Source organism: Hippocampus zosterae, chromosome 12, assembly GCF_025434085.1.
Source record: "Hippocampus zosterae strain Florida chromosome 12, ASM2543408v3, whole genome shotgun sequence".
Classification (NCBI taxonomy): domain Eukaryota; kingdom Metazoa; phylum Chordata; class Actinopteri; order Syngnathiformes; family Syngnathidae; genus Hippocampus; species Hippocampus zosterae.
Genome location: NC_067462.1, coordinates 9,698,135 through 9,716,508, shown reverse-complemented (window position 1 = coordinate 9,716,508; position 18,374 = coordinate 9,698,135). Strand labels below are relative to the sequence as shown.

Below are 18,374 nucleotides of genomic sequence, written 5' to 3'. Positions count from 1 at the left end.
ATGGAACCTTTATGGATTTAAACACTCCTCATTTAACTGCAATGGCCCACATTTTGGGAAAAAAGTGTAGTTTATATGTCTTTCGCCTTTTTATAGGTAAGACCTTGTCATGATGCAAGCTTGTTTTGGAACAAGTCACAACTCACTCGCTCGCCTGTTGCACACAGCTGTGTTGCCAAACAGGATGTGCCTTTTCAAACGCTCAATGAAATGTAAGAAGTGCATCGGGTAAATTATCAGTAGGGATGAATTTACGAAGAATACACTGATTTGAGTTTCCACCTGACATTGTCATGAATGCTTGAATTTCAGTGAAAGTGGACCTTATTTTGCAAATTGTGTCATAATGTCAACCTAGATCTCAGTAATCTCAGTTGAGGCAACAAGTTTCTGCGTGTGCAAGCCAAACGCCTGAAGAATGTGCTTGTCTGCATTCAGCATGACCATGATAGAAGAAGAACAAGAATCTGATGAGCACAGGCATGTGTTGACAGCGTTTTATGATGCTTTGCAAATACTTGAACTTATGTTTCGTTTTTTTTGTGTGTGTGGGTGTGCATGTGGGTGGGGATGGTGTAATGCATAGTTGGGTTCAAAGTCACCTACAAGGGCAAATATTGGACAATTAAAAAATAAGTTGAATCTTGTTTGTTTTTTATTTAATCTATGCATAGTTTAATATTTACAATTTGTCTCATGTATTTGTGTTTCATTGATATTTTGTAATTATTTCAGTCATTTGGTTTAATGTCCTTATCAATTTCCCCAAAGCATTAATTTTAGCTTCATTTAAGACTGAAAATTATCCCTAGGTATGAATATAAGTGTGAATGCGTGTGCAAGTATACCCATGACTGCGCATCGTATGATCAACAATGACTTCTCAGCAATGTTGTTTTACTTGCTGTGGTGTGAGAGTAAGTTATGTATTGACATGAACTGTTAAGTATCACATGTCATATTCGAAAGACAGATTCACACCTGCCCCAAAAGTCGCCGGCTCACTGTACATCTCCGCTCTAAGCCAGATATATGGCCAGTCGAGTCCTGGCTCCAGCTCACCCAATTTATGAGAAAAATGGGTATACAAAATGGATGGAAGGATAATAATGGGCACGCCCAGTCTTGTTCCAAAACAAAATGCTTGAGAATCTCAGATGTCTGCCATCTAACTATGTGTAATCAATATCACTAATATACCGGTAACTGGAAATACTCTGCAATATTAGTTCTATGTGGACAATGGAATGGAATTCCAGTGCAAGAGTTATCAAAAAATTCGGACTATACAAAACTAATAACGTTCAGTTTAGCAAAAACAACAAACTCAGCCCCAGCTAGAAACAGGAAATGAAACTTTTCTTGTCATATTCATAAGGTTTAGTTGATGGCCACATACTTAAAACCAAACAAAGTAGGCACACAGAGGAGCCAACGGTTCCAGCAATAATAGAGGTATTAAGTTAATCTGATGTTGGAGCAGGTTTAATCGTGCATGTTTTATGAGCATCGAAGCAAGAGAGCATCGGTTCAGGAAACACAGTCTTGTAATTTAGCCCAAGAGAACCGGTTGAGTGTCTTCTTTGGCCCTGGAGACATTTTTAACAGGTGAAATGCTTCTTCACAAATATATTGATCGTCATAGTAACGCCATCCTTGTTCATGCAATTGCACTACAATTTGACAAGTATTTTGCACGTCACATTGGTTGTTGATGCTGGTGTCCTCATGGCTTCCGATTGTCTGCCAGCTTGCTATATCAAAGGATGGGTTATGTGAAAAGCAAAGGCAGCTCATTTTGGGACCACCTGCTGAAGCCATTTACAGGTCTGGAAAAGACATCATGCTGCTCCGTTTTGCCAATTTGTTCTTTCTCCTCAATCAAGTCTTATCTGTGCTCAACATCCTTGCTGAACACTGTTTTGAGTTGCTCGTGTTGTTATCCTTTTCCTTGGAACAAAGTGAGCAAAGTGTATGTGTGTGCTATTTCTCGGGTTGCTTTCTTCAACATGTTGAAAACATAATTCCATGCATCCTTCCATCCTTTATCAAATCCGCTTATCCTCACGAGGTTTTGCAGGCGTGCTGGTGCCTATCCCAGCTGTACACCTTGAGCTGGTTGCCAGCCAATCGTAGAGGACACATAGATGAATAACCTTTCCCACTCACAAATATACCAAGGGACAATTTGCATTCCTCCATTAACCTGTAATGCATGTTTTTGGAATGTAGAAGGAAACCGGAGTCCCCGGAGAAAACCCACGCAGGCACAGGGAGAACATGCAAACTCCACACAAGAAGGTCGGAGCCGGGATTGAACCCTACACCTCTGCACTGAGAGGCAGACGTGCATGCTGAATTATATTCTAAATTGTCAATTGGTTTGAATGTCAATAAGAATAGTTGTGTGACTGTATGCGCTTTCCGAATGAGTGACAATTAGACCAGGGTGCACTGCGGCTCTCACGCAAAGTCATCTGGGGAAAACGTCCAGTGATACATGACCCTAATGAAGATAAGTGGTAATGATGACGAATGAATTGAATAAGTGTTGCCAGCAGAAAAATCTAAACACACACACAGAGTGAATCCTTTGCAATTGATGACGTGAGCTCTAGTGAGGTACAATGAGATTTGCTTAAAATGTTTGTGTAATTTCTGAAACTTAATTCGGGTAATATTCTACTGTATATTATGTGAAAATTGGGGCATTCAGATTTTAAGCTTCCACTGTGTCATGTTGTGGCAGGAAGTGCAAAGCAGGAAGTGATAGTCACTTCACCAAAGTACATTTGTTCTTGTTTTGTAACGTGATAGCAGGTCAGCATTCCACTAACATCACTAAAAGAAGGGAAAAAAGTGTTACCACTTGACATCTGAGACAAAATTAATGTGACACTATCATATTTTAGACCAGGAAATCCCATACAAAACAATAACAACAATGGTGAGTCACTCATGAAGCCCCAGGAGTGGTAGAGGACTTCATCATGAAGCCTTCACCCCCCCTGTGGTGCACTGTGTTTGCTGCTGTATTCGTAACACGAGGAGGAGAGGCGGAAGACGTCAAGCTGAGGACAAAACAAAGAGTGCGCTTATGCCGTCACACGGGTAAAGTTTAGAGGGGGGTTGTTGGCATCTGACTATACCCCAAGGTGGTTTGGGGGTTCGCTAATCGCACTGGTTTCAAGCCACTTAAAGGCACACTGTCATTGTGTGCAGCCGATCTAAACAACAACTTGAATAACAGGATGAGAGACCAAAGACCTGTTAGGTGATAAGTGATGAGCTCGGAATTGTCACCATATTTTTTACAATCCTGCACAAAAGAATCAAACTACAAGGGAGAGCATGTAAACTTCACAAAGGAAGGCCTGAATTCGAACCCAGATGTGTTAACAGGAATGTTTGCAGTTTCATGTCATTTGAGCCCTCATCACTTGAGCCCTCTAGAAATACAAACATGATAGAAGAGCCAAATTCACTATTGCGCAAAACTACACATTCAAGTAAACAAGAAGTTTAGCCTCTGTTGAAGCAGAACAATGCTAAACCTGCCCCCTCTTACTTGTTTGATTAACCCCTTCATGCACCAATAATGATAACCGGTAACCTGATAACACGAAAAACTGTCCACTGTAGTAACAGCTGTCCCTGAGAGGTTTAAAAAATATAAATAAAGCCTCCGTGAGTCGTCACCTTACCGGGGTGGAGGGGTTTGTGTGTCCCAATGATCCTAGGAGCTAAGTTGTCTGGGGCTTTATGCCCCTGGCAGGGTCACCCATGGCAAACAGGTTCTAGGTGAGGGGCCAGACAAAGCACGGCTCAAAGCCCCCTTATGATGAGAAAAATATATGGACCAAGGTTTCCCTTGACCGGACGCGGGTCACCGGGGCCCCCCTCTGGTGCACCGGGGCCCCCCTCCAAATCTGAAACCATGGTCCTCAGTCGGAAAAGGGTGGAGTGCCCCCTCCGGGTCGGGGAGGAGATCTTGCCCCAAGTGGAGGAGTTCAAGTATCTTGGGGTCTTGTTCACGAGTGGGGGCAGGAGGGAGTGGGAGATCGACAGGCGGATCGGTGCAGCGTCTGCTGTGATGCGGACGTTGTATCGGTCTGTCGTGGTGAAGAAGGAGCTGAGCCAAAGGGCGAAGCTCTCAATTTACCGGTCGATCTACGTTCCAACCCTCATCTATGGGCACGAGCTATGGGTCGTGACCGAAAGAACGAGATCCCGGTTACAAGCGGCCGAAATGAGTTTTCTCCGCAGGGTGTCCGGGCTCTCCCTTAGAGATAAGGTGAGAAGCTCGGTCATCTGGGAGGGGCTCAAAGTCGAGCCACTTCTCCTTCACGTCAAGAGGAGCCAGATGAGGTGGCTTGGGCACTTGATTCGGATGCCTCCTGAGCACCTCCCTGGTGAGGTGTTCCGGGCATGTCCCACCGGGAGGAGACCCCGAGGAAGACCCAGGACACGCTGGAGAGACTATGTCACCCAGCTGGCCTGGGAACGTCTCGGGATCCCCCGGGGAGAGCTGGAAGAAGTAGCTAGGGAGAGGGAAGTCTGGGCTTCCCTGCTAAAGCTGTTGCCCCCGCGACCCGGCCCCGGATAAGCGGTAGATGATGGATGGATGGATGGATGGATGGATGGATGGATGGATGGATGGAATAAAGACTTGTTCACTCACCAACTCACTATCAAACTACTAACTATGTTGGTTAATGACAAATTGACGAACAAACTGATCCAAAGGTAACTTTTCACACTCGGGATGGAAGAAAAAAGATGACGCATACTATTACATGCCTTCAGCCTCCATGAAGCTGAAAGTAGATAACCTCCAAGTATATTTTATTAGCTCACTCTTATTTCAGTCGGCCTTGCAGACTGTGTATGTCATTTCTTGCTGGTGCGGGCAGGATGTGGTTGCGTTCGCGCATTACAAAGTCACCCATCAACTGTCATGTGTCTCCTTTTATAGTAAAAGCCTCGCTCTTGATCACTCTGAGTGGATGAGTGCACGTCTCCGTGTTGACTGGGAGGCGGCGAGTCCAAGAACGCCTTTCTTTGCGTGTTGCGTGATCAAATTACAACTAATTGTTTGAACACTCCGTGTCACTTGCAATTGTCTGAATGAGTTTTAGGGTTGGGGTTGCCCACTGTGCAATGCTTGGGTTAAACAAGGCTACGACATTACTGTATTGGCAACTTGCATTTTCAAAGACACAGACATGAATATGAGCTATGTTACATATTAGATGCTTTGGTATTGAACACTTTTAAAAACCTATTCGGAAACAGCACACAATCGATGGCCGCCTCGCCTTGCAATTCAGCAAATGACTCGAACCAAATTGATTGAAAAGTATAGCGTCGACACGTTTTTGTTGCCGTGATAGAGCCACCTGCTTTTCACTGGAAAGAGACGATACGCAAAGAAAGTGAAGTGGGGCTAACCACAAGTTCCCTGTCAAGAAATACAACTGCAACACCAGATGAAATATATCATCGCATCAAGCCATATTTACATAATAAATACAATAAATAAATACAAATGCTATAACAGATCAACTAAGCGCCAGTGTAATAATTTAGGATTATTTTTGCCAAAGTCTGTAACCCATATGACAAAACATTGCAACCTTTACTCTGGGCAACGACTGGTTCCTTTCTTGAATGTTGGCACTTGTCTCCCCCTAGTGGTTAAAAATTACTTTTGCAATAAAGGTGCTCAAAGCAAAAGCATAATAAGCAAACAAGTTGGATACTCACAAATCGGAACATTTTTGCTTCATTCATCATCAAGTTTCAAAATGGCTACTCACACTTTTAATGCTATAGTAAGGAAAGAGCTTACAGTACTATATCATAATCAATACATTTTTGTTCGACCGTGTCAAAATATAAAGACTACTTTTAATATTTATCATTAAAACTAAGTGAAATATCAGCAGTTGCTAAAAAAAGGGAGGTTTCTGATGGATTCGACAGCTTTACCACTCCGAGTTACCATTGACGTGAACTTGAAATTCGGGGTCCAGATGTCTTTTAGCAGCCTTTAAATCACACTGGGGCCACACTTGAGGTATTGTGGACCAAGCCACAAAAGCCCAAATGACCACTTCAGCTACACTACAGAGATTTTTCACATGACCTTGAATTGCTTCCTTGCAACCAAATATCCACGATCGCCACAATTTATATTCATGGCGATGTTTAAATACTATCGCCCATGTTCTATTCATTTGTTAAAAGAAAGGGAAAAAACCCTTCACAAATGAGTGGTTTGATACTTTCATCTTGACAGTTTTTTTTTATCTTGGATGTTCAAATTCCTCAAAATTTTCAATTTGGTGAGAGTCGATGATGAAAAATGTATTTATATTTTAAAAAATGGTGTGCCAAAATTACTGTAAATAGATTACATCAATGAAGCTGATCATTCATCAATGTCTCAGTAAATATTTGAGATAATTTATTTCTATTTGAAAAATAATTAGTGTATAATGTAATCCATCCATCCATTTTCTAATCCGCTTATCCTCACAAGGGTTGCGTGCGTGCAAGAGCCTATCTCAGCCGTCTTCGGGCATTAGGCGGGGGACACCCTGAACTGGTTGCCAGACAATCACAGGGCCCCACATAGACCAATGACCATCAGCGCTCACGATTATATCTAGGGACAATTTAGAGTGCGATTAACCTGCCACGCATGGTCAAATGTGTGTGTATGTGTGTGTCAGACTGAGATATCGACTTGCCAATAATTTGTATTCTTGTGAGAGGCTAAATAATTTATTTATTTTAATTATTTCTGCAACGCGGTTTTCTCTTCCATTTCAAGTGAGGCTGATTGATCATATGCACGTGACAGTTGTGCACAAATGCTCTTGGTGGCCACAACATTAGGTACACTTTCAAAAGTAGATTCATAAATTCAGATATTTTAACGTCAATAATCTCCTCTTTGTATGTGTATGTAACTCTGCCTCAATCAATTCAAAATTGTGTTACCCCACCTGTGCCACAACTTAGACCTGCTTTTAACTACTCTAAAACATTGTGTACTTTTGGTCACCAAAATGGCATATATACAGTGTATATATATACATATATATATAAAAGGGGGAGAGAGAGAGAGAGAGAGAGAGAGAGAGAGAAAGAGACGCGCACACAAACACACACCCTCACTACAAGGAAAGAGGTTTTAATGCTGTAAAACTATCAGAGATCCAGTGTAAGTTAAACAGACATTGTTGGCTATGAAACAATTGCAATATCCTATTTAACATGATTATGTGGTTTACAACCACTATGATGATTGAAGTTGGTCACCAAATCACCATCAAAGCTTAAAGCCATCCATCTCTGAGGTTAGAGAGGACCAGATGTTGACATGTGAGAGCCCATTCAACACTTTTAGTACTGACGCCAGTGTGTGTGTGTGTGTGTGTGTGTGTGTGTGTGTGTGTGTGCGTGTGTGTGTGTGTGTGTGTGAGGTTGCATTTCAAAAATTAACTGCTACAGCTCATGACATTATCGAGCGCAAACACAGGTCAGGCAAATGCATGTAACATTCTCACATGCAAGATAAAAACTGGATCAATTTGACTTGCTTTCACCTTTTTTTGTAGACCTGCAGTAGGAATTCCATGTGGTAGGTGTATTGGGTTTCAGTGAGGAGACATAATCCCCACCCCGCTTACAAACCCACCCCTACTTCACAACCAACCTAGTCCTTCTCACTTCTTTATTTCCAGAGAGGAAAGAGCAAATAATGAGACACTGAGTGGGGCTGCAGCTTTGAAGAGAAAGAGCTTCTTTTTTTTCTTCCCTGGAGGAGTTCTTGTTGTGGAAGTAAATGCAACACAGCGTACATTGTGCAAATAGAAAAGCTTAAGATCTGCGGGAGCAACTCAGAGAACGTCTTAACCATAACACAAAAGCCAGTGTGGAGGAAAAGAACTTCCAGCGATGAATCCAACCACTGTTGTCAGTGCGCTTTTGTTCCTGCTCCACATTTCATCTCAAGACGCAGAAGCACATAGGTGAGTTGCAACCATTATAAGCGTTTCGTCGCTGTCCTGAGAAAAACACGTAGGTCCATTTTTGCCATTTTCACATGAATGGAGTACCTGCGTTTCAGACATCCCATTAGTGTATTTTTTTTAAATGACAAAAGTGGACAAACGTGTTTTTCACAGGACAGTGACGATTTGTGGATTCAATGTGTTTTTTCTTGTTTTTTTTTAACAGCATTCATTTAACTCTCATGCTATATAATCAACATAATGGCACGTTTCACTGTTCCAACTGTCGGTTAAATGGGGCAACGGGCGTTAATACCTAAAGAGCACCTGTCACTCTCCCGTGGGCTATTTTGGTTGATTTAACTCCTGTCTCGGATTCCTCAAGTTCCGCCGGAGCCGAGACCCCTTTTAGGGGGTCGCTGCCGGCACCCCAAAACTGAGCCTGATGGATGTAAAAACATGGCGACTCATCTCATTATGGATTCCTAAAATGTTGAATCTCTGTGTAAAAAGGCTTCATTTACTTCAGGTTCTAAATATACCCATGTAATGTCACCTCTTTGCGCTGTACGTTATCTAAATGGGATGCATGCTGATGCCAGGACAGAAACGGAGGAAGATGCCGGCCCAAAAAACAGTCTAGACTAGAATATCGCTCATTGGAGCGTACAGACCTCCGCCAAGACCATAAAATCATGGCGCGCATTACTCGAGTTTGTTTCATCTATCTGTTTGTCAGTTAAGATCCAAGCTCTTAGCTCATGGAGGATGACGAGAAGTTGCAAACGGATGTCCAGGATGCCCTTTTATTTGGCATGCTGCGGAGGGTCCCATTGATGGCTTGCCTTGGCATCATAAAATGTTTTTTAAGTGGCTCGAAATGGCAAAAGTGAAAATAATCTCCTGTATCAACAGCTTGACCAAGATCCTCGACAATATTTCATGGCAGGCGCCATGAATTTCAGTTCCGTCGTATATTTTATGTGTAATCGTGCAACCACTCCAACAAACTGACAACAAAACGGCACTCAGTCGAGTGCATTTATACCTCCGGCCACCGAGGCGGAACCTGTACCACCTGTCATACTGTCGCTGGCAGGAACAAATACAATCATCAGCTGGTCACTTTAATCAATGTCATTTCTGAAAAACCCGAGCTTCGCACAAAATCTAGTTTGGCTTGTAAAGTTCAAATATTCAAACACAACCGTTGCGCTCTGTGCTCGGTGGAGGTAATTAGGTGTTGCGTTAGGTGTCAAGGTGCAGGAAGCAGGAAGAGTCTGATTAGGGTGATTTTCAACATCCTGTCAACTGACTGTTGCTCTTTGGGGAATCACACTTTTATGGCCGAAGGAAGCATTGAAGGAGGTTTGACATTGTTTTCATACCACTGCTATAATTAGCATGAAAAAAAAATCTGCCAATTTGTTCGACTATGGATGTGTTGGTATCCTTCTTTTCTTCCCTTTTTTTTCTCCGTTGGACATGCATACACGGACCACCAAGCTACACGTGTTTCAATGTCAAGAGAACATTTTGCTCCAAGCAACAAATGCAAACTCTCCATGTGAGCAATAAATATTGGTCGGACAATAAGATTACACGTCTTACCTTGAACCTCTCTGTTCTTCTCCAAAGGCAGCTCAGACAAGTTTCTACTGGAAACCAACCAGGTGTGTGTCGCTATGGCAGGAGGCTGGAGTGTTGCTACGGCTGGAAGAAAAATCGCAGAGGCCAGTGTGAGGGTAAGAAAGGTCAAGGTTGACTGATTCATTAAAATTCATTATTCATTCATTTAAAAAAATAAAATAAATAATACAAATAATGGGATATCGAATTATCATTGTGTCTTGTCTTCATATCTGATACCGATCTTCTAATCATAATAAAAAGTGGATTGGGCGGTGTTGCCTTTGCTCTTCCTGAATCTTACAAAATCCACATCAAACAGAATCATACATTGCGTCGAGAAATTTTGCACAACTGGATACTTTCCACTTTGGGGGACCATCTGGTAAAGACCAGTCTATGAACAAAGTGCGATTGTGCCTTTGTGATCAAGCAAGGGTTTGGATTAGGAATTTGGTATGGAAGAACTTAACCTCAACCACATCAAACCACAAAAAGAACCTTGTACCATGTAAAAGCCATCATTCTCTTTTCCGAGTCACTCAACGGCACTGCCAGAGAATGGAGGAAACCAAGTTGATCCCATCTGTTTTCCAGTATTTTATACGCACACCAGATGCCGCCACTGACGTTGTCGAGCTTCTAATTATCTAACCATGGGATGCCTCGTCATTGTGTGAAAGCACACACACTCGCTGCAATGTTCCACATCGCTAGGTTCTGTATTCCAAAATCACATGAATGCAGTATCTTCTGTTGCAAGTTTGCACCAACTCTGTGTCGAAGTCCATATGGATCAAGTGATAGCCAGGCCATCTCTAAACTCCAATAAAAATCCTCAGACAAACTATTTAAGTTCAAATCTCCAAGACTTATATATCATTGTTGTCCATCATACACACAAGTATGAAGTGCAGTTTCTTAAAGGGGAAGTCAACCCCAAATTTTCTCTACAATAATATGTTCTATGCGCCTCCACGAGTCGCAATATTCTGATTTAATAATACGTTTGTGGAATATGAGTTCAGCAGCAGAATCTACCCGGTTTTAGCCGTCTCAGGGGGCGGCCATTTTGCCACGTTCTATCAACTGAGAATGACATCACATTTGCTCAGGCCTCAGCTAACGACCAATCACAGCTCACCCGTTTTCTGAAGCTGACTACTAAGAATGATCTGCTTCTTTCTACTAAATGTGTTTTTTCCAGCTCAGTGTGAGCCAGGCTGCAAGCACGGCGAATGCGTTGGACCCAACAAATGCAAGTGCTTCCTGGGATACACTGGAAAAACATGCAACCAGGGTGAATATGCATTCTCGGTTATAACTTTTGGATTGAAAAGCGCTGCTTCCAGTTGACGAAATGGGAAAATATACTTTTTCCTTCTTTGAAGACTTGAACGAATGTGGCTTGATCCCTCGTCCGTGTGAACATCGCTGCATGAACACCCATGGCAGTTACAAATGTTACTGCCTCAACGGATACACCTTGATGACTGATGGATCTTGTGGCAGTGAGTCTCTCCTAACAACTGTCTTTGTAAATAATAATGTGTAAGATTTTGATCAAGGATTTTTTTTTGTGTGTGTGTGTGTTGCTGAAAATGCATGTTAGATTCCAGGACCTGTTCGCTCGCTCATTGTCAGTATGGCTGCGAGGAAGTTCAGGACGAGACTCGCTGCCTCTGCCCCTCTGTGGGACTGCAGCTGGCAGCAGATGAGAGGACTTGCGTAGGTGAGGGAAAAAAAGTGACTTTCAAAGAAACTGTTGCACAAGTACATTTGTCTAACATATGGTGCAATTAAAGACAGTAAGCGGTCGGAAAAGAAACTCGGGATGCAAAGAGGGGAAGGAATTGACCGTGGCTTGATTCCAATTTGTTGAGGATTGGGGGGGGTTCTGCAAAGTCGACAACTATCAAGATTCCTTTATGCGGCTATTGCATGCTTGGCAGGTAAATCAGAGGGAGGCAATTAGGTTTGTAGTTCCAAAGCACGTTATGGGCTGAAACAGAGACAATTTGGTGAGGGTACTACTAAAACATAGGGACAGAGACAAAGGAGTTGGAGGCCTTTCAGATACCTGAGTGAGCCAACAATCATTTCAAAAATGCTGTATATCTTCATATTTCAGCCTATTTGCCATTGCTGACATTTACAAGCACTCATAACGGGAGGCATCTGGACAAAGAGGGCCTCACCTAAAGGCAAAATAGTTGTCTCGCTGGCTTTAGTTAAACCAGCAGTTACTAGCATTATTTATGAACATGTGCACGCACTCATGCTCCATGTTATCCTATTCAGAGCTGACAAGGTTAAAATGTTCTAGTCAAACGTACGCACGAAAAACATGTCTGACTGCTTCAACGAGCTATGGATAGGATGTCAGTCCGTATGACATCAGTGTGGTTGTTCATCTCCATAAAGTCAGGTGATGAGCAGTCCAGGTTGGAGGTCACATTTCTCATTGTGCAATTTTCTGGCATTGCGCAATCATGAAATAGAGCAGACAAAGATGAGAAATGTGACTTCCACGGCATTAGATTTTGCTGCAGCTGGCTGACTCGGCCCATGATTTTTAGAAGTCGCAGTGCATCCGCATCAAAATTAAGAGGAGGAAGCCATTTTTAACATGCAGTTGATATTCCCGGGGATGTAACTGTTACGATTGGTCTCGTGACTTGGCATCATGTGCTTGATTTCCCCGCAGATATTGACGAATGTGCGACTGGAAGCAACCTGTGTCCATATAACAGGCAATGTGTGAACACGTTCGGCAGCTATTTCTGCAAGTGCCGGGATGGATTTGATCTGAAATATGTCGATGGAAAATATGACTGTGTGGGTAAGGTATCCCTAAAATCACTCAGGACTCACCTCTGTGTTTATTTATGATCCTAAAGGTACAAAAGGCTTGTTTTTTTTCCCCCAATTTCCAGACCTTGACGAGTGTGCATCCAGCACCAACAAGTGCAGCCGTCAAGCTGTCTGTCTGAACACTCAAGGATCATACAAGTGCAAGTGCAAGTCTGGCTTCCGAGGCAATGGCTTTGAGTGCTCCGGTGAGTTCCCAGACATGATATCCTAGACGGAGTTACAAAGCAACTAGTCTCAAGGGTTTCATTTGATATGTCCTAAATCTTCATGCAAAGTGTTCAACAACATATGTCCGTCTATTTCTGACACTCTGCTGGACCGACAGACATTCTACGGCTGCATAGTTTTAGTTTGAGTATTAACATATAACCAGTCTGTCCGAGACTGATTTCCTGCACTCGGAGCCAGTAAGATTTTGCAGATGTTGGAAGGAGTGAGCCGGAGATTGTCAGCACACTTCAGTAAATATCTTAGTGTTTGGCACTTGAAGAAAAATGGCAAGACTCATTAGCCTTCGTTCAGGTGATGCTTACGTACAGTAAAGTGATATCGACCATCAGACAGAGGGTCTTGATTGAAATAAAGGTGCTTTTATTTCTTGTAGTCAAGCCGTTTTATCAGAGGTCATGGAATGGAAACAAAGCCAGGGCAGATCATGTCCTAAATGGTGAGACTGTGTGGAATTTGAGACGCTGCTTTCGCTGCTACCTCCCTGCCCGGCAACTCCATTAACCGCCTGCTTTCTCGACTCTTTCCAACAAGTCGTCTTCTTGACTTTGCTCGTGGCTGGTCATGTCGTCTCACAGCACATCATGTTTGAAATCAGGCCTGTAAACTGCTGCATGACGGTTCAGTTGCATGTTAGTCATTGTAAATATATGCAGTCTTGCCTTTTTGTTAATAGTAATACGCGAGGTATTCAGAAGATGCGCTGATGCATAACATCGAGTGAATCACTGTCAGTTTGAAGTCCCACGCGCCTAATTTGGTTTTTGTCTTTGCCTATAGCCATACCAGACTCCGAAGAAAGGCCGGAAAATCTGGGCGGTAAACTGGACAATGAGGGAATCAAAAACATTATTCCTGAACCAGTTGTGACCCCGCCCCCAAGAACACACCAGCAGTCATTTGACTATGCTGGAGAGATCCACACGGGCAATCCAACTGTGGAGACACCAGTGGATGAGTTTCCTGAGGAAGAAGAAGAGGAAGAAGAAGAAGAGGAGGAAGACAACCAGCTTAATCCAAGAGGAGATGTTTTCAGTAAGTGGTTTCAGCTCTGTGTAAATGGTAACGAGAAATCCATTTGTATCGCGTTACCTTCAAGGTACTCTAAGCACGTTGACACTGTCTCTCATTCAACTACGAGTGATGCAGCATCAAGAGCCACTCCGGGTTTGGTACCTTGCTCAACAACACTTTGAGATGGTCATAACGGCTCAAGATTGAAACCAAAACCTTCAGAGTGAAAGACCACACGACCACCGGAGCGCAGCACATTCCAACAATGCTCTTATCGTCATTGAATCATAGTACTGTACCCTGAAATCCTAAAATGCCTTCGGTAGCACGCCCGGAATCATTCAGATACAATTCAAAATGCCACGCCTCAGATCTCAGACCAAGGAGACAAGTCTTGTTCCTTTTTCTTCCAGAACCACATTCATTCTTCTTCGCAAGGAATGTGTCAAGGAAATTCAATCAAAATATTTGATTTCTTAGAAAGTGCTTTGTTGATTTTGTTGATGTCTTGTCATCAACCAATGAAACCGGTAGAATTCTGATGTGACAATGCAAGATGATTGGTTCATGCTGTCAAGAAATCGGGCCGTCTATAAAACAAAAACAAAAAAATGGTGGACAGTGCGGTCTGTAAATGGTATGTTTGCATTTTACTTTAGGTCGCATTTCACCTGTAATCTTTAGGGAAACAGTCTGTGAAAGACATCGCATAGCAAGAGACAGGCCTTAAGGCATCCATCACCTACTGGAAAGATTTATTTTTTTTTGTAACTCTTGGCAAGTGAGAGCTGAGGGATAACACTCGTCCTGGATCAGTTTCCCATACCCTGGGAGAAGGTTAAGAAGCCTTTTATGACGCTTTCCCCAAAACAGCTGTCGTTCAAGCAGAGAGACTCTTAGTAGGAAGGTCTGTCGTCAGCACTGGAGATCTTTCACTGCGCTCGACCACTTCAGGGTGTTCAGGTTCAATAAGCCCGGCTGTCACTTGTCTAAATGTCTAAAGCCGCCTGCCTTCAGGGGCGGTTTGCTACAAGAGCCCTTAAATGCTTGGGGGCTGCATCCTAAAGTCGTAGTTCCTCGCCACTCAGGACACAAGTGACAGCAGGGCAGGTACAAGCCTGCTGGTTGAAAGACAGTGTCAGATGGCGTCAGATGTTCAAGCCAGATAGATGTGTTGTGATAAAGTCATCGACCATTTTTGCATGTATCATGTTCAGCCTTTTTTTATATAACTGGGACCACAATACAAGAATACTCATTCATATTTGTTCTCTCTCAATGTAGCATCAGAGGACTTTGAATCCGTTTTTGGTCCAGCCAGAGAGGTCAAACAGTTTGAAACAGCGCCACCTCAGGAAGGTATAAAAATGACACTTTTATTGCATACATTGGAGTTTAACGTAATTATTTCACATTAACGATCAGTCCACTATACTGCCCTTGTTCATGCTAACCATGCAAAAAAAAAAAAAAAACACTATTTGAGCTGCTTATCCTTCCCAGGGGTCACGGGAGTGCTGGAGCCTATCTGAGCAAATATTTTCCATCATTATAAATATTATATATACGAACTGTTGTACAGATGTGGAAATAATTACTCTTAAATATAAAACAGAAATACAACAAGAGATACATGAAAGACAAAAATACAGTATGTCAATTTTGTGAGACTTTAAAATGTGTGCATTGATTGACAACCCCTCTTTTATATCATTACATCATGAGTTTTGACAAATTGGATGATGACAACTATTAATGATGACAACTTTTCTTTCTTGGCACTAGAGTTTATCATGGACTGCAACTTTGATCAGGGAGCATGTGAGTGGGTCCAAGACAAGACTGATGACATGGACTGGAGCGTAGCTTATCATGGAAGAGGTAATGACAAATGTCTTATTTTCACAAATAATGGTCGAAGATTACTACTACAGTAGTTACCAAGTCTATTTAATGGGAGGCCGTTTTGGTATAACCTTGACCTTGGTTCTGTTTATTACAACTTATGTGAAGCAAACTTGAGGTAATACAAAATTTAAAGATGACTATTTTGGAGCAGCAAAACCGCAACAAACATGCTGTATAGCCCAATTTAAACATATATACAAGCAGACACTACATTCAATTTGTTCATTGGCAAATACTTGCAACTATATGAATATTGAGCTGTTTTTTCAGGGGCTGAGTACTACATGTCTATGAGTGGTCTACTTGGGGAGGAGGAGGACGTGGCTAAGCTCAAATTGCTGCTCAGTGATCGAACCACACAGGGCAGCTTCTGCCTGACCTTTAGCTATCGTGTGGTGGGTCATAACGTGGGCACGCTCAAGGTGCTGCTGGATAACAACGCTTACCCGGTTTGGGAGCAAAGCCACAGCAGGAATCAGGAATGGCAGACGGAGCTCCTCACTGTGGCCTGGAAAGAGGAAGCACCACAATCAGTGAGTCATTTGGTGATGATGTATATCATTTCAATACTACATACAATTGCGAAAAAAGATTTTTTCAGACAAAGAATAAAAATTCGTAACACAATGTACTACTACAGATGATACCAATGAATGTTTTGAATGTCTCATAAATCCTCAAAATTTTACGCACGACTCTTATCAAACCTTAACAGATTAAACAATTTAGTAAACCAGAACAAGATTGAACACTGATGCTGGGAAGGTGTTGTTGTTGCTAGTCGTATTAGATCTGAGTGCAGCGCTTAATGTGACATCTGGTGTCCCTCAAGGGTCAGTCCTTGGACCCCTTTTGTTCAGTCTGTATACTCTGTTACCCTTGAGTCAAATGCTTCAAAATGCTAATGTTAGCTATCATGGCTATTCAGATGCCACATACACTGTAGGTATATTTAGCAGTTTTCCGAAATGACAGCAGTTCAATTGATCTAAATTCAGGTTAAAAACTATGCTTTTTTCCCCCCACATTCCTTCGATGAAGGTATTGTAAGCATTTTTTTTAAATCATTATTCACTATAAGGTCTGCTTGTACAGTAATTTCAGGGCGCTTTTTATTTCTAGCATTTGCTTTTAACTGTCTTTAAATCTTTTGTTTGTAAATGTGTTTAAATGTTGTCAAAGTACATTTTTTTATCATTTTAATCAGGTACTTCTTTTTACGGTACTTCGCCTTTGAATATCTTCAACTGTTGTGTTTGTAAATATGTTTTGACGTTGTGCTTTTTGTTGTGTGAAGCACATTGAGTTGCTTTGTGTACGGTACGAAATAAAAGAAGTTGCTTTGCCTTGCCTTATAGATCATCTTTGAAGCTCAGCGTGGGAGACACGTTGGAGGGGAGATCGGGCTGGACAATGTTGTGTTGACCTCGGGACCGTGTCAAGAAGATGACTCTCCGATCTTTTAGGAATCAAATGTATCAGTCATATCGACAATCTTTCAAAGACATTAAGACATTCTAAGAGTCAGTGATTGCATATTAGCTGAAATTGGATGGCCTGATTTTTTTATAAAAATCTTAAAATACTGAAAGGCCAACACTTGATGGTCAAGTTCAGTCATTATGTATAATAGATTGCTTTAAGAATATTTTTGTTGTGTAATTTGAAACTTGGTGTGACATCAATAGTTAGGCTACTTTGTATGATTTTATCAAAACTATCTGTGGATTACTGCTGTAAATTCTGCTTTCTCATCTCTCTGTAGTTTTACATTAAATCTCTTGTTTTATATCTCTGTCTGTTGTGGCTGTACTGTGAATACAATGCATTACAGTGGGCATCATCACAGTTTAATACCACGAAGGAATTGTCTACCAATTGAATGCAATTGACCATATGCGAGCGGCGCGGTGAATGACTACTGGTTAGCACATCCAACGACTGGTTTGCCCGCCACACAGTACAGACGTGCAGGGTTCGATTCCGGCTGCGGCCTTCCTGTGTGGAGTTTGCATGTTCTCCCCTTGCCTGTGTGGGTTTTCTTCGGGTAGAAGTGAAGTGAGGCTGCTATACTCACATTTTGACACAAGTTAGAAAATTACAAATTGCTCTGAAAAGTTCTGGTCCTTTTATGTTCAATGATCACAATATTATAATAACAGTTACCTGCTGAAGTATTTTTTAAACTGAACGGTTTCATGAATGCCAGAAAGATTGAGACACGGCCATGAGCTCTTTTCTGTCAGATGCGAAAGAATGTCTAATCTGTCCATAATGGTTCGAACTCTTAAACTGTCTTGAATGCCCTCACACAGAAGCGTGGCTCTGCCTAACCCATGTAACAATGTGTGACCTGATGGTCTTAACCGGATTCAATTCGCAACGTGTGCCACAGAATGCCATAGATAAGAAAGCCGAGACAGAGAGGTCTCAGTAATACAACAGCCTAGTTCAAGTCACATCTAATTATTTGTTCCAAAGAGACTTAATCTAAATGGAGAAAAATACATAATGTAGCAGGTCAGCGTTTTCTTTTGTACAAATAACGTGAATCTATCCACTACAGTGGCACATAGTGACATTAAGAACAATGCAATGTTCTTCCACTAGATGACACTACAATTACTGGTTTTCTATTCAAGCAGTAAAACAGCTGTGCTCAACTAAGCAGGCCCACACTTAACCCAGAGTAAGGTT

The 18,374-nt window shown here is 42.1% G+C and overlaps 2 protein-coding genes across 3 annotated transcripts in view; one reads left to right on the top strand and one right to left on the bottom strand.

Moving 5' to 3' along the window:
- Positions 1-18,374, bottom strand: part of gpm6bb (glycoprotein M6Bb) — a 223,063-nt gene that overhangs the window by 86,468 nt on the left and 118,221 nt on the right. The window lies entirely within an intron of this gene.
- Positions 36-17,468, top strand: egfl6 (EGF-like-domain, multiple 6). Of its 2 annotated transcripts, XM_052082567.1 has the most exons (14): positions 36-212; positions 7,755-8,042; positions 9,663-9,769; positions 10,861-10,953; positions 11,045-11,164; positions 11,266-11,385; positions 12,361-12,495; positions 12,590-12,712; positions 13,132-13,194; positions 13,536-13,790; positions 15,054-15,128; positions 15,555-15,650; positions 15,948-16,210; positions 17,036-17,468. In XM_052082567.1, exons 2-14 carry the CDS (start codon positions 7,969-7,971, stop codon positions 17,141-17,143), a joined length of 1,632 nt encoding a protein of 543 aa, XP_051938527.1. In that variant the 5' UTR covers positions 36-212; positions 7,755-7,968; the 3' UTR covers positions 17,144-17,468. The 2 variants fall into 2 exon arrangements, with proteins under 2 accessions (XP_051938527.1, XP_051938528.1); XM_052082568.1 differs by lacking the exons at positions 36-212; positions 13,132-13,194 and having other exon boundaries at positions 7,465-8,042.